The sequence below is a fragment of the Sardina pilchardus genome, chromosome 12 (assembly GCF_963854185.1).
Source record: "Sardina pilchardus chromosome 12, fSarPil1.1, whole genome shotgun sequence".
Taxonomy (NCBI): domain Eukaryota; kingdom Metazoa; phylum Chordata; class Actinopteri; order Clupeiformes; family Clupeidae; genus Sardina; species Sardina pilchardus.
In genome coordinates, this window is record NC_085005.1 from 2165976 (window position 1) to 2182646 (window position 16671).

Genomic DNA, 16671 nt, shown 5'->3' on the forward strand with positions numbered 1-16671 from the left:
AAGTACAATGGTAGTACCTGATAGTACATGTTGTTACACAGGTTGTACCACTGTATCTAGTTAAGTAGGTACACTGTAACAGCGACACCCCAAACTAAAGTGTTACCTGATTTTTGTATCAGAATAGAAGTGTCTTTTTATAATGTAACTTGGGCAGTCATGGAATTTTGACTTTTCAAGATTAAATGTATTTTTACAGACACTGGTTGTAACACTAAATAGAAATAAAGGTTATTGAAATACACATTTAAAATTTGGTAAGCTTCTAGATTTCTGCTACCATTTTGTCAATGCTCTTAAACTTTCTTTGGGGATATTTGGTCCACCATCAGGCACAGAGATGCAAAAATAGGTGTACGTTTTTCGCCTTGGTGACACATCTATGTCAAATGCTATTGCACATCTTTACCACTAGGTACAACTAACATTTGTAGTTAAATTTGGCTTGTGTCTCTGGAACTATTTTGGGGGTTGCCTATCGCAGCTGTTGTTGGAGATGTTCCCTTAGTTCAGTTGTCTTAGACCCTTCCCTTTCCTCTCTTTCTCTCCTTTGCTTCGGTGAAGTAACCTGCTTCATCTGTCCTGTATTTACTACGACACTTGGTGAGTTCCACTGTTAATTATGTTCAACTGTGTGGCACTGTAACATTGCTCTTCAGTGTAGCTTGACAAGACATTAACTGGTAGTTGCTTTGGTTTGTGTAAACAATATATAGGGAGAGATCCTACTTTGATGAAGTTACTAATGCTATCTATATTTTATGGAGTGTACTACGTACAACATTGAGAGTGAAAAGGAAACTGTGATTATGGATAACTGAAGAATGATGACATGTTTAAAGACAAATAACCCCAAATGATCAGTTAGTATTTTCTTATGATAACTCTTATTCTTTACATCCACGTTAACTCTTGGTAGTGGGTTAGAGAGAGAGAGAGAGAGAGAGAGAGAGAGAGAGAGAGAGAGAGAGAGAGAGAGTGTGTGTGTGTGTGTGTGTGTGTGTGTGTGTGTGTGTGTGTGTGTGTGTGTGTTTGTGTGCGGAGGGGGGGGGGGGCGGTGGGGGGGGGGGGGTCCAAAAATAGTGTGTTATTTCATAACAGGTGCTCCATGGCTCTTTACCAGAGTGTGTGTGTGTGTGTGTGTGTGTGTGTGTGTTTGTCGAGGGTGGAGTTTGCTAATTTTATCATGGCTTACTGGAGAGCATCACTGCCACTCTGACAAGTATAGCCTCAACTTAAAACGAGATGCAGCAGTGTATAATATGGTGGCTGCATAAAGTGAGGAAATGAACAAGAATTTTTTTGAACATAAGCAGACATTTAATTTAGGAAAATGTGCTCATTACATTTTTGGTAACAACATACAATACTTGTAACTCAACTTATTCTGAATGCAAAGTTAAGGAACTTATAACACAATTTGAGCATTTTGTGAAATGAGGTTTTTTTTGCAAATATTTTCCCAGTGCTGCTATTAAACAGGGAATTCTAACCAGACATTGGTGTTAAAACAAGTAATCTACACAAATAAAGACATTTTAGTATATTAAAAACCCCCATTAAAATAGCTCTAAATATGACAAAATGAAATGACACAGGTAAAAGTATGGAGAAGTCTTTGCTTCCAATTTCCATCGTCCTTACTCAGTGCTCTTGAGTCTTCATGTTCAGTTTTTTTCTACATGCTCTGTTGGATTTAAATCTGCTAATTGACTATGTCGTTTAAAAATATATATTTTATTTATCAATTATGTGTCTCATTTTAAGTGTTTTAGATCATTGTCCTGCTGGAAGGTCCACCTGTGTCTCATCCTCATCATCCTGGTGTATGGCAACATGTCCATCTCTAGTGGTGGGTGCCTGTGTAACACCTTTGATACCACAGTAGGGTTAACTTTTCCTACTAACTCAAAAAACATAGTTACCTTTGTTTATAACAGTATCTTCACAATACTGCTTCTTAGTTCTGCGCGTCGATAGAGAGAGCTGAACAGCCAATTGTTTCTGCAGTCCAACTGTTTCGCCCTTTTGTTGCCTGTGCTGATTAGTCATAGCCTAAAATGTTATTAAACTTAAAGTGATACATGCTAGAACTACCCTGACGAGCCAGACCCACATCAAAATGTAGGGTCTGGGAACTCACCATAGGCAGGGCACAATAAGAGGGGTGGGATAAACAGTTGTCTTTCAAATTCTCTCTCCACACAATAGGATAGCAGGATGGGGAATTCGGAGAGTTGCTACTCTGGCAGAAAATTACATTTGCTGCCGCCATAGCTATAGGGTACATCTAGATTTCTAGGCCATGCTGGAACATTTTGAGAACTTAAACATCTAGGCTTGGTTCAGACTGCCAGGTCCAAATGCTGGAATATTAAGATTCTATCCATGTGATTTTTGAAAGTCTGGGCAGCATAAAAGTGCTGTTTTTTGCTGTCCGGATCCAAGCCATTCTAATCACAGATGTTTCTACAAATAAGAATATTTATTCACTCTTAAAAGGGAACTATGCAGGGTTTTTTTTTAGCTTAATTAACCTTAACGGAGCAACTATTGTCATATTAGGCTGAAGACGGTGTTGGCATAATGTTAGTTTTCCAAGGTGTTCGGTTGTATCATCCCTGCTAGGTTATCATCCCTGCTAGATACAAATTTGAACGTACCTACTGTGGTGTTAGCGTAGCGTTAATGTTAGTTTTGCAAAGTGTTTACTACAAAGGCAAAAGACCTTAACTCACCAAAGTGTGAAACTGCAAAAAATTACTTTAAAGTTTTTTTTCTTTGTAAACTTGACCTTTGACCCTTATTTGGAAGTTACTGTTATCTGCCTTTGTACTATCTAACAAATAAACACATGCCAAGGCAAAATGCAGTAATTTAGATTAAAAAAAAAAATCTGTAGCCTCCTAAACCCACAAGTAATGAATAGAGAAAATTATAATGATAACATATATATTAATTATATTTGATTGACATTCAATTTCCCTAGCAATTAATATCATAAGGTCAATTTCATTGACCATTGTTAGATCATACCAGGTTAATCAAGGGATACATTATGCTCTCGAGCCACAGTTGATGGTTTAGCCTAATTGGTTTGACATAGCTCGATCTCCTTAGTGTTAGCAAAAAGTTGTACATGTGTTGTACTTGGTATCCATTGATACCAAGCATCGATCCATCGATTCTTGAATTTCCCCTTGGGGAGCAATAAAGTATCTAGACAAAGTGACAGCAAAATAATAACTTCATACAGCTAGATTTACCTGACGTTTTTGTGTCAAAGCATAATCCAACACTATCATGTGTTTCTCTATGGCAAAGCATGCTCATAATCCAGATTGAGATCCTAGCAAATTCCTGCATGGCATCCAATGCAAGTTTCACATAGCATCCCAATTTGTTCGACAAAGAGACACTTTTTGGCCTTTACTTTGTTCATTGCAATGCAGTAAAAAGTTCATCATGAGTACACACACAGGCTTGGGTCAACAGTTCGTGTCACAGGTATAGCGCAGAAAAGTAATTGTTTATCAAATAAAAAATGGTATTTTGAACATTACTCAGCCCCAAAGTCCCCCTTTATCGTGGTTCCTATATTGCAAGATTCAGGACAGTCTGGCCTACATATGAAAGTCATGTCATACTGTGGTGAGATACATTTGAAAATGTAAAAATAAATAATAATACACTATTTGTATATATAAATAATAATACACTTTTTGTATTTATGTATTATTTAAAAATCACAATCAAATCAATGCAAGAATTAATACATGAAATGGTAGCCTAGACTCGATATATAGAGTCTAGGCAAATATATATTAAATCGAATATATAGCATATTTTCTAGAATATAGAATAGAATACAGCATGTGTGAATGCACTTGCAATGACCAGTATAAATGCTTCTAAGTAAAGGTAGTGAGAATGCCCTTAAAATAGCCTGGGGCTCATAGGGTTAGTCCATTTGTTCTTTGACAGCTCCAGGTAATGGCAGACTCTCCTTCATACCCTACTAACGATAAATGAGTGGACTACTTGCAAAATGAAATAAAAACTAGACCCACAAAACTGTTGCCAATGACAGTTGTCATAATTCAGAAACCTCTGAATACTTTTTTTTGATCGTTCAAAGTTAGAGTTGGACATTAAAGACATAACAAAACAATGCTTCTGAAACAAATCACAAACCATACCAGTTCTTCAATTTCTGAACATCTCTTATCTGTTTTACATAGGCTACTTGTTTCATTAGTTCCTTCTCTCCTGTATTTCTCCTTTCTGATACTCTTTTACCTTGCTCTCTTATCTTTTCACTCTTAAATTCCTTCTGAAGTTCTCTGAACAAAATGCTGAAACCACTGCCACTGTTGGCATGCAGCTTTTTCTAGCCCAAGACTGTCAGCAGCTCAACCAGTTTATCCCCAGCCATTTGACAGGCTGCCCATATCCTGAGACTAAGCTGTTTTCCCAACTTTTACAGCACCTAGAAAGCACAGGACACCTCCACAACATAAGGGTTGTGCCACATGTCTTAAAGCAACACTAAAGCACTTTTCCTCTGTTGCACACGCTATTTGTTTATCCAGCAAATAACAGACAAGGTAGAATATGTTGCATGATTTTATGAAAGTATGATGTATTGCGACATCGAAGCAAATCAAATTTGTAGTTTTTGATGTCTCATTTCACCGAACTACAGATACACTACCCCACCTCGTATAGTTACATAGTGCGGTTATAGCCGATAGAGGGCCGCGAAGTGAAAGCAAAAGTGCCTTTCACCCTGTTACGAGTTGATGAACTTCTAAAATGATTTTGGAAACATTATTTTAAGATACGAAAACTCTTTAGTGTTGCTTTAAGAGTACTCCAAACTCAAGCCATATCATTATTTGTGCCATAAACATTACTTGTGTCTTAGTCTCTCTTTCTCTTCCACCCTGTCATTCTTCAAGATTCACAAGTCATGGAGAAAAGTACTCAGAGTATCTCAGGTCCAAAGAATACCCCAACGGACCAGATGAATGGCAGCGAGGAAGAAGACACTGATCCCATGGACCTCTTCAACCAACAGCTGGAGGACATTATCAAAACATATGGGTCTGCAGCCTCCCTCATGGAACAGCAGATCTCCAGTTTGGAGGCCGTTGAAGATAAGGATGATCAGGAGCTGGAAGCAGTACTTGGATCTGCTTCAGGTACCAGATGAAGCAAAGAGGCAGAACATTATTCAACTGATTTAGAGCCCAAATGATTCTCAGCCATGTCAAAACTGAATAGAACAGAGGCCATGTTATCAGTTAAAATCAAGTCCCCAAATAAGCAGCTCTACATTAAAGGATGAAATTCTACTGTAAAATTAGTCTCCAATAGTCAAGGGTTATAATTATTCTTTACATTCACATTTAGTAATTTAGCTGACACTTTTATCCAAAGCGACTTAAAACAATCAAGGTACAATAAAAGTACAGTGCCACTAGGATACTTTGCAGCTAAGTATTCACATAATACATAGTCAAGATAGTCAGCAGGGAAGTGCTACAGTAGATTAACCATGTCCAGCTGTTAGTAGTGTTAAAGGAACACTCCACCGTTTTTTTTTTTTAATTTATATTAAACTACATTATTCCGTTAACTAAGACGAGTAGATACATACCTCTCACATTTCAATGCATGCACTCAATGGCTCTGGTGCGCGGCGCTATGATAGCACTTACTGTAGCTAGCCCACTTCATTCCAATCTAGGCTAGGAGTACAAGGAGTTTTTGTGGGAAGTTTGGCGTTTTTTGCAAGTGATTTCAGATTAGTGAACAGAATTTCTAGGCTTCAGTGTCAACAACTAAGTCCACTGTTATATTTTTGTTTAGTTGCAGAACATTGTGAGACATTCACCAATTTACTTGGTCTATACACTGAATCAGTTTATCAAAGGGACTGCAATGGCTGGAACATGTTCCTTGAAAGCTTTAGACAAGCATCCAAAACAGTTGCATCAACCATGCCCACTACAGTTCTGTCTGACATCTATTGTTGATTTGCCAGCTGTATCACCAAAGCTGCCAATGCATGCAAATTTACTCTTATGCTTCAATACTGTGCAGAGAATGAAACCGCCCGTCTTATCCTGAGTCTGGAAAAGATTAAGTCACCAGAAGAGAAAGTGAAGATCATCCTGAAGAAGTATGCTGAGCTGGTAAGACGGAGACTCCACAGATTATAATTTATTTGATTTTCTTTAAATAAGATTTATTGATTGATTTATTGATTATTGATTAGTATGTTGCTCATATTGCAATAATTATTTGGAGTAATTCAACTATGAACCATAAAAAGTGTGTTTAGATATGTGCAACAAACAAGTGACTCTCTTACTCTTCCATTGACTGCCATATTATTAAAAGAGCATTACATGTGGAGCAAAGTGGTACTGCAGGTCCAATACAAATTCTGTGGATTTATAGACTATATTTTGCAAAAATCATATCTCAATAAGGAAACTCACCAACAAGCCCGCATTTTGGACAGACGATCCTCACAAACAGAATGACATTTATGAACTTGGCAGAGTTGGCAAATTAAACTTTTGGATATTTAACGATTCTATCCAATATTCTGTACACTGTTAAATATTACTGTGATTTCACAATACCTTACAGTATTATTTCACAGTAAATTACTGTACTCAAACATTTACTGTAAAATCACAGTAGCTCTATCACATTACAGCACCTTGTTGTGAAATTTGAATTGCACTTGAACCGCACAGCATTGTGGGGCGATTTCTAACGTTCCCCCCTCCCACCCGCACATGCTGCCACCCTCAACTGAATTTTCAACTCAGCCGTCCACCAGTGACTTCAATCATCACTTTTCTGCATGTGTAAGCTGTACAAACTCTGCCATCATATCCAAGGTAAGAAGTACAGTGCTTTTGTATGTTATTTAGAAACGGGAATTTAATTAAAAAATATATATTGGTGTTATACTGTAATGTTTACCAAAACCCGTTGTGTTAGAAGTGGCTGGCTAGCCATTAGCTAGCGAGCTAAGAATCGCTAACATTTGCAGAGTTAGCTTTTTCAATAGCTAACTTCACGATTATGTGCAATATCTGGAATGGTAGTTAATATCATATCCAACAATACGTCTGTGTAAGATGTCGTTGTGAATGTAGTTTTAGTTTGAATGAAATATCAGGCGCAAGTAACGTTTACGTTAGCTATCTTTAAAGTGGCTGATTGTAGCCATGCAGGCTAACATTAAGTTAACATTGCAGACACAGATGAGAGTTGTTAATGTTACTTTCCTAACTAACGTGACTTTTAAGAATTGTCATGGGACATAGGCTTACGTAGATAACTTAATTTAAATTTGATATACAGTAGTGCCGATACAAAGGGAAAGAGGACCAGTAAAACTAATGAATGTAGTAATTTATCTCCCACCTTAACCTTAACTAAACTGCAGTTTAGTATGGCCATTGTCATTAACAGACGTGTCAAGGATGTGAATGGGGGTATGATGCACTTTAGGTTGTGAAGGGTAGTGTTTGGCTTCATGTTCTTAATTTCATAGCCCTTATTTATCCCTTGTTTGATATACCTAATCTGTGCCGAACTATGTGTTTATTTAAAATGCATATGAGTGTAGTAGTGCTTCAGTGATGATCTTTTTATCTTCTGTGTGTTTTGCAACTTATTAATCTTAGTCTCCCTCTGTTCCCTCTGTTTACAGACATTGCATTGTGAGGACTGGTGCCCTGGGAACACTGAGCGCATTCTCGAAAATTCCAAATTTGTGCCACTTCCATACGAAGACAGCCCAGAATAATGTAGGTCCGGCCCTGCACACATTCACATACAAAAAAATTACAGAATTACATATAGCATTATGATGTGTGCATTTATTTGTACGTTTATCCCCTCTCTTCCTTGTCTGTTTGTTATGATTGTGTAGTGGGCTCCATCAACCATTCCGGGTAAAGTCGGTCTGTCCTGATTGCACTACTTGCTAATTGATGACGTCTAGAAGCCATAGCTGCTTCCCTCAACGTGGCGTAAGTGTTAATGTGTTTTGAATGTATTTATTGGTACCATTGTGAGTGCTCTACTGTGAATGAATGCAGCTACTTAAAATACTATACTCTTGAAATATCCATGTTTACCATTGTGTTGGTGGTAATGTAAAGTGTTGTGAATATCTGCCAAACTGATCATATTCATTATTTCAAGTGTATTGTATAGAATGCATACTTATGTTAAATCCTATCTTTTATTGACAGAGCCCTCACAAATAAACTGATACCAGGAATTAACATACAGTAGATGGTGATGGTGGTGGTGGCAAGGGTGCCTTCACAAGGTAATTATAATATCTGTTTGTACATTTCATTGACTTGTCTTACTTATTTTTTAATGCTTCATTTTTTTAATCTTGCTCAACCATGACAAGGTGTATGACAATTGCTGTTTTATTTTTTAGGTGCCATGTCACAATCTCAGTGTGGAGCCAAAGGCTGCTATTGCAAGTCAGATGGGGGACGATCGATGTAAGGCATCAGAAAGGTGGTGTACGTACAAAGGCTGGAGCTGCTGGAGACAGTGTTGCACTTAGGTATGATATCACACAGATATACTATTGCTCAGAACTGTGGGGTCACTTTGAAATATCCTTCCTATCAAAAGAAAAGCACCCGACATCTGCATTACTTATACTGTAACTATTGCATCTGACTTATAGGTTGCTAATGTGTGTATTTTTTTTATTTGTCACAAAAGATTACTAGTTTGAGTAGTTTGTAGTAGTTATATTCATGGACAGGACCTATTGTACTCTTTTACAGATACTTGATTTACTGCCGAAGGTACCATCAGAGCACCACCCTACCCCTGCAGGACCAGAAGAGGACGGACAGGGGGCCAACATTTTTTAACACTCTGACCATGGACTATTTAAACCATTGAGGTAACGCAGACGTCTGATCCCACTTGGCTAAAACAGAAGACTGAGGAGGAGTTTCTTTCCTCATGCCATTCGCATCCTGAGCACACATACTACATTACATGGACTTGCCATACTGCACTTACACACTGCACTATTTACCCCCTGACTCATTCCGTGTCAAATCAGACAAGGTTATGCTGCACCGTCTCAGGCCTGTACAATATTTTTTTGTTCAATCCTATGTCTTCATATTATAATGTTTGTATGGCCTGCTCAATGATTTTCATTGAAAAGTGTTCATTAAAAGTTCAAATGGTATTTTCTTTGTTGTTGCTTTTATTGACCAGATCCAAAACATGTTGGTATAGGTCAGGTAAATCACAAATCAAATGTTCAAATGTACAATATCTTTCACTGTAAATTCAAAGCAAATTGCTAGCTACTGAGTTGCATTACTTTTACAGTAAAAATGAAAATATACAGTATGGTATTGTGATTATACACAACATGATACTGTAAATTTACTCCAAATTGCTGGCTACTAAATTGCATGACTTTTACAGTAAAAATTAAAATGTACAGTATGGTATTGTGATTATACACAACATGATGCTGTAAATTCACAGCAAATTGCTGGCTACTGAGTTGCATGACTTTTACAGTAAAACATGAAATTCACAGTAATTTACTGTGAGATAGTACCGGTAAATTACTGTGAAAGTCATGCAATTAGTAGCCAGCAATTTACAGTAAATTCACAGTGAAACATTTTACAGTGTATAGTTGGCTGAACAAAATATGGAAATTGAACTGGGGGAAAAAAGTATTTAGACTCTAATTATTCTACATTACATATCTTTTGTCAACAGTGGACTCTCACTGCTCGCAGCTCCTCTCCTTCACTCATCAACATGTCTATCTGTCTGTCTGTGTTATCACCTTCTCAGACCATATACTGTCTCTTTCACAGACTCAGACCATATGCTGTCTCTTCCACAGACTCAGACCATACTGTACTGTCTCTTTCACAGACTCAGACCATATACTGTCTCTTTCACAGACTCAGACCATATACTTTCCTGTCTCTTTCACAGTCGACAGCATATGGTCCCAGACTCCCAGCACAGTCCCCAGACTGCCACATTTTCTAATCAGCTACTTTGTTTGTTTGTTTTTTCAGTTTTCCATTTTTACATCGCATGCACTGGAATCACAAACTGAAATTATATTCAGTCTAGTCATTGAGAGATGTCAAAGTAGAATGAGACATGAACATAGAATCTATTATTTAGATGTGTTACACACACATTGCTGTGGGTCAATGTCAAGTGTCATATTTAGTAGTTAGAGCAAAATACATTTGTATAACAGAGGGAGATGGAAAAGCATACTGCATTTTTATTTTTAAGTTTTCTTCTGACTGGTTCCTTAAATTCATATAAAATCACGACGGAGATCTACAACTGTCATGTGGCATTATGTAAAATAGTTAACAGTGTATAAAATGGCAAATAAAGTGACAGCAATATTTAAAAGCATTCGAAGTTCTCATGTTATCTTATACCTTGCTGCCTTGTTATCTTTTAAGGCTTGCTTAAATAATAAAGGACTGCTGCTTCAATTCACTTTATGATTTACATAGGCGGAGAATCATCAGCGAGAGCGGAAGCAGAAGAACAATCTACAAAAAAAAAGTGATCAGTTGTTGATGCAGAAAGATCAACTCCAGTTTGATCTCAGCCGTGCAATCCTGGCTCGCACCAAACTAGAGGGCCTCTGCAGAGAGATTCAGGACTACAACAAAACACTGAAGGTGAGTGCAAACTGGCCTCCAGTAAGCTGTACATGTGTCTTTCACTCAGCACACTATGTCCATATTGTTGTGACGTTGCGTGCAAAGTGCACATGCAGCATCAGAGGAAGGGCCGGGGAGTGGTACAATTTGCAAAGGATTCTTGCTGACGTTGAATTTCAATTGGCCCACAGGTTGAGAATCTCCAAAGGTGTCAGGAGGATGAGAAAAAAAGAAAGGAGATCACCACTCACTTTCAAAGCACACTGACTGACATCCAGGCTCAGATAGAAGAGCATAGCAACCGTAACAACAAGCTGTGTCAAGAGAACTCTGACCTGGCTGGAAAACTGAACAATATCATTCACCAATATGAGAAGAGGGAAGAAGTAAGTCATGTTTGCAGTCTCAAGATTCATCCTCATAGTTATTTTATTTTGGCTAACCCCATGTATTCTTGCGACTCTTACCAATTGCACATCAGAATGTGTGACATTCAATAGGGCCATTTAGCATTTGGTTTTTTTTTTTAAGCAAGTGAGTACTCCACTCACAGTAATCCACAATTTGCTGCTAGCCTACAATAAGGTATACAAATGAAGTCATGCAGATGCAGGGGGGAAATGTCTTAGTCATTTTTCAACATGGAATGACAAAAGAATATACACCACAGAAATTTGGCAAAAAAAAATGCTGTAAATAACCACATTTACAATTAAAACAATAATTAAGAGGCTTGTTTCACTTATCAGTATAACTCTATTCTAAAACATTTATTGTGTACGAGTTTACTAAGGTTTTGAACCACTCACTTGGTTTTTCCGCTTGCTGCCATCTTGCCAAGGAGTGAGTTGTCTAAAACCTTTCTTTTTAGCAAACTATGTGTACACAAACAATGTTCTCAATGCTCAAGTTCATGTGTAGAGAAACTGATGATACTTAGATCGAAGTTTCGTGTTGTGTCGAGCCTTCTTAGTGTTTGAAAAATAGCGATTTTGACACGATCATGTATATGTTAGCAATATTGTTTATTCATTTATTATTTAAGACAGCTCATATAAGGAAGGGGAAGGTATCGAGAGGTCCTCTGAGGTTTCTTTGCTTCTCTGTTGGATGGATAGTCTGTGATTAGTAGAACGTGACTATTGTTGAGCATAAATACAACCACAGTGCATGATTTGTTTCTTTCAGTAAACTGATTTAATATTACAGCCTATGACTAATGAATGATGTTTACATTGGACTTCACTCACCAGCCATCAAACTGTATAACTCCTCCTCCTACTGCAGAGAGATAGCTGTAACCTCTTAATAATAATTACAACTTCAAATACATTATAATTTTTCATTATTCCTTATTGTATACTGACGTGTAGTCATAGTTGTGTATATTTATTCATGAGCAAACTTGAGCACAATAAATTCCTTCTACTCGATATCTATCTATCATATCTAGCTAGCTAGCTATCTAGCTATCTATCTTTCTGCCAGTGCACAAAGAGCAGTATGGCACTGTCCTGAAAATGATTTTCTTTTTGTTATTCAGAGCTTAGAGAAGATTTTCAAACATCATGACATGCAGCAGAAACTGGCTGATGCCAAAATTGGGCAAGCCAACATGTTGCTGAGGGAAGCAGAGGCCAAACACAAGCGGGAAAAAGAATATGTGAGTCATATCTAAATTGTTCTTGAAATTTAGGAGTATTCAGTTCATTGCTGCTTTTGAAGTTCTCGTATTTTTTGTGAGCTGGATAAATGTTCAAAATCAGTTTCATTTTGGGTACAAACATCCACATTTCTGAATGTTCAGTGATCCTTAAATCATGATATTTAAAAGGAACACAATAATCTCTTTGTGTTTTTGTTGGTAGCTACTTAAAGAGGCAATTGACATAACAAAGAAATGCTACGCAATGAAGGAGCAGGAGTTGCAAATGAAGAAACAGGTAAACACCTGGCCACTTGGCTCTTGTCTTCTACCCCCTTCCATCTTTTCTGTTTAACCAGTTATTGACTCAGGCTGCAGAGTGGAAACTACAAGCTAAAGAGTTGAAAGAGCAGCAGACAGTGATGCAGGCACAGGTGAATATTCATTGCTGTGTCACTCACAGCTCTTCTCCCACATCATCATTGGGTCATAGCTGGGTCAGAAATATCATAAATCCATAATTACAGAAGTAATCATTCTTCGCAGAGAAGCACTGGATTCCGTTGTGTCATTGCCATGAATGATGCATGTGTTGTGAGTGTCATATACTGTAGGCTACATCCACATATGAAATACATGCAGCTAGAGTCAATGTAAAATACAGGGAGGTTTTGATACATGCCCACAGAGTGTAGCACTGTAGCTGATTTGAGAAACAGAGGTCTATGTGAAAACTCACCGAATTTTTCCTTTGAATTGTAACTTTACTTTACATTTAGAAATATTTCATCAAATATACCATGCCATGTTAAAGAGCCCTGGGATTTTAAACATATTTAAATAGTATATATATGTATTACATATATGTAAACTATGAACAAGATTTTGTCTGTGAAAGCCATATTGTGTATAGCCAGGGCTTGAAATAGCACCCACCAAGCGCCAAGGTAGGCCTACTGTGCCACTTTGCTGTGTGGAAAATGCTTAGGCCTATCAACTGCGAGAATAGGCCACTTCAGTTCGTCACGTTAGATTGGCTTGCAGTATCAGCTCCGCTTTGCATTGGTGTTCTGTTTGCTCAGAGTTGACATGGTCAGGATTTATTTTCCGATAGGATATGCGGCTACTTGTCAAAACGAGAAAATGAAACTAGGTCGCCACACAAACAGAACTTGAAAGTTTCAGATGTTGCATAGAAACGTAGACTATGTGGCAAACATGAGGTAAATAGGGTGGTAAAGCATGCGCAATGCGACTATGCCACCCTGGGAATCCCACCCAGGGAAATGTTTTGGACTAATTACAGTTAAAAAGGCATTCAGGTTTGTGAACTGAGAGAGCATGAGATGTTGTTTCATCCAAACAAAAGTCATTTACTTACAAATACATTAAAACACAATCAACACAATCCTCATTCACACCAGACTTGTACAAGGGAGTATACAATAAGGGAGGGAGGACAACAGGGACCACTGGATCTGAGGCCTACCCGTGGAGATGCAGGCTAACCAGTATGGAGAGGTACCCAGGAAGAGGTCACGCCACAAGACACGTGTACACATACAATGGTTAAGACACCGCACACCGGACAAGAAACAACACCAGAGGACAGCAACCCCTCCACCATAGGCACTCAGCGGGACAAGGAAGTGGGACAGGGAGGATAATTAGCACACAATCAAACCAAACAAACAACGAATAAACTAATAACAGTACAATAGCTGAGATCAGAACACTGGCTCTCAGCAGCTGTCAAATGGCATCCTGCCAGTGAAATGCAAACAAACAAAACTTAAGATACATAACAAAATAGTTCCTAAAGTAGCCTAACAAATACAGGGACACCGGTTATCCGCAGCCCTGAGAAGGGCCTCCTGCCAGCAACAAACCAATAGAAAGAAATAAACAGGACACAACTCAGTAATACAGAACATTCAGAAGGTGAGCTGGTTAAATACCTTAATAGAAGTAGATTTCCACTGATAAATATCACACTGGCTAACCTGGAAATGAGGTCCTGTGTCAAAATTTCCAACTACCTCTTTAAATTGGACTATTGTGAGACACAACCCTCCTCTTATGTCAACCCCAAGTCCATTTGAGACAAGATTTTTTCCCTTGGGTGGGATCAAATGGAGTGTAATTTTTGAATACAGAAAATTCTCCCACCATAACCAGGAGAGAAATTTGTAATGAATTACAACTAGATGTAACTAAGAGTATTATTTCCTTATCTCCTCTGACCATCTTTTCTTTTTGTATTTTTAGCTAGTTTTGTACTCCCAGAAGTTTGATGAATTCCAGGCCACACTAGGGAAAAGTAACGACGTCTACGTCTCTTTCAGAAATGAAATGGACAAGGTTTGTAAATCATTCTGTTGCCTGTAATATTAGAATGTTTATTAGATCCTCCAGTCATTACTAAAGTGTGACATAATTTGGAGTAATCTTGTTTACATACTGCTGTTGATTACTAAAATATACAATTTGTAGATGACGAAGAAGATGAAGAAGCTGGAAAAGGAATCAGGCTTCTGGAAAACACGTTTTGAAAGCTGCAACAAGGCCCTCATGGAGCAGATCGAGGAGGTAGTTAACATTATAATTATCATTACGTCATGACAGTGGTTGTTTTGGTGATAGCAATAGTTTACCTTTCTCTTCCACACAGAGATCTGAGAAAGCAAAGGAATTTGAGCTGTTTACCATCAAGGTGGACAAACTTGAGACTTTGTGCAGGGCTCTGCAGGAGGAGAGGAAGGGCCTTTATGACAAGATCAAAGGCCTTCGATTTGACATGTCTAAACCGGCCATGCCAGAGGAACCTACTGTCAAAACCTCAGAGGAAGACCTACCAATCAAGGGTTTCGTTCTCACTGCCGAGTTGGACAAATTGAATGCCGAGCAGGCCCGATTGCATGAGTTCGCTGCCTCTCTTGCCACCTCAAACCTAAATGAACTAGAGGACTCAGATGATGAGGAAGAGAACACAGAATGTTCTATTAAGATGCCCCCTGGGGAGCTATTAGGAGCTTCCTCGGAGAACAGTGTATCTGAATTAGGTCCCTGCCACGAAGAGTTGAGGAAAGAGCAGATTAAACCAGATGGAGTTGAAACAGAGATTGTGTACTCAATCTCAGAACAAGAGATTATTCAAGCAGAAGAGGTTAAAACAGAGCCAATTAAACCACTGGCTCAGTCAGCAACCCCATTGGAAGCCAAAACAGAGGAGCAAGCCCCAGAACAGGTAAAGCAAAACAATACAGACACAGAGAAAGCCTGTGAGCATCCTGCTAGACCAGAGGGAGGTTTGTCAAAGGAAGCTATATCAGATGCAATTTCACCCAGTGTGTTGAAAGTGGAGGAAAACCAACAGGAACTAAAAAACCCACAGTCAGTCCAGGAAAACCCAATTCCTGTGCCAACAAAGCCAGAGTTAGCTAAAGCACCAGAGGCAACAGTAGGCACTGCTAAATTACAGGCTGGAAAACAAGAGCGTAAAAAATCCAAAATTCCCAAAGAGAAGCCCGTTGTAGAGGGGGCAGTCATGGCAGAGGGAACATCACCTAGTCAAGCACAGACACAGACTTCCAAGTCACCATCTGCCAAGCCTCAAGGGAAAAAACAAGGCACCAACAAGAAAAAAAGTCAGCCCAAAAATGTAAAGAAATAATGAATCGCATGAATGGAAGTTATTATAGTCTTTATTCAATCCAGAAGGAGTGGTTTACCTGATCGTTTGGGTGTGTGATAAAGTAACTGTAAGTTTTTTTCTGGGTGTTGAAAAAGCTACACCAGCATTTTCATTTCTATTGTAATCTGTGGTGAACTTTGAGAAACCTTTGGCAATGCTGATTAAACCCTTTTTGAACATTTATATAATAAAGTGTGCCATCCTATCTGGCATTTATACATCTTCATTTACATGACAAAAAATAATAATGGTCTCTGTCTGGTTACTCTTCAATAACCATGTGTGTTATTTTTTCTAGTTACCTCCGCCAATGAGGTTATGTTTTCATCGGGGACCGGCGTTTGTTTGTTTGTTTGTTTGTCTGTTTGTCTGTCTGTCTGTCTGTCTGTTAGCAAGATAACTCAAAAAGTAATGGATGAATTTAGCTGAAATGTCAGGCATGACCCAAGGAAGAAACGATTAAATTTTGGGAGTGATCCGTAATTCCGTCGGGATTCCGGAGCCGTTTATGTGTTTCGCTTAGTGGTGTAATGCATTAGCCTGGCACGCCCTTCCAGTGACGTAACACCTTCGGCGTTGCTGTCGCT

The 16671-nt window shown here is 38.5% G+C and overlaps 1 protein-coding gene and 1 long non-coding RNA gene across 4 annotated transcripts; both read left to right on the top strand.

The window, feature by feature from the left end:
• The first annotated feature begins 479 nt into the window (after positions 1-479).
• txlnba (taxilin beta a) lies at positions 480-16289 on the top strand. Of its 3 annotated transcripts, none has more exons than XM_062551062.1 (11): positions 480-603; positions 1768-1852; positions 4962-5204; positions 6109-6200; positions 10593-10763; positions 10937-11131; positions 12289-12408; positions 12614-12688; positions 14659-14751; positions 14884-14979; positions 15062-16289. In XM_062551062.1, the coding sequence occupies exons 2-11, from the start codon at positions 1837-1839 to the stop codon at positions 16061-16063; spliced, it is 2103 nt and encodes a 700-aa protein (XP_062407046.1). In that variant the 5' UTR covers positions 480-603; positions 1768-1836; the 3' UTR covers positions 16064-16289. The 3 variants fall into 3 exon arrangements, with proteins under 3 accessions (XP_062407046.1, XP_062407047.1, XP_062407048.1); XM_062551063.1 differs by lacking the exon at positions 12614-12688 and adding an exon at positions 12750-12824; XM_062551064.1 differs by lacking the exon at positions 1768-1852 and having other exon boundaries at positions 496-603.
• On the top strand, positions 6826-9268 carry LOC134098109 (uncharacterized). Its single transcript, XR_009941009.1, has 6 exons — positions 6826-6920; positions 7742-7838; positions 7964-8063; positions 8289-8368; positions 8489-8620; positions 8850-9268. It is a non-coding gene; the product is annotated as an uncharacterized LOC134098109 (long non-coding RNA).
• Positions 16290-16671: the final 382 nt, after the last annotated feature.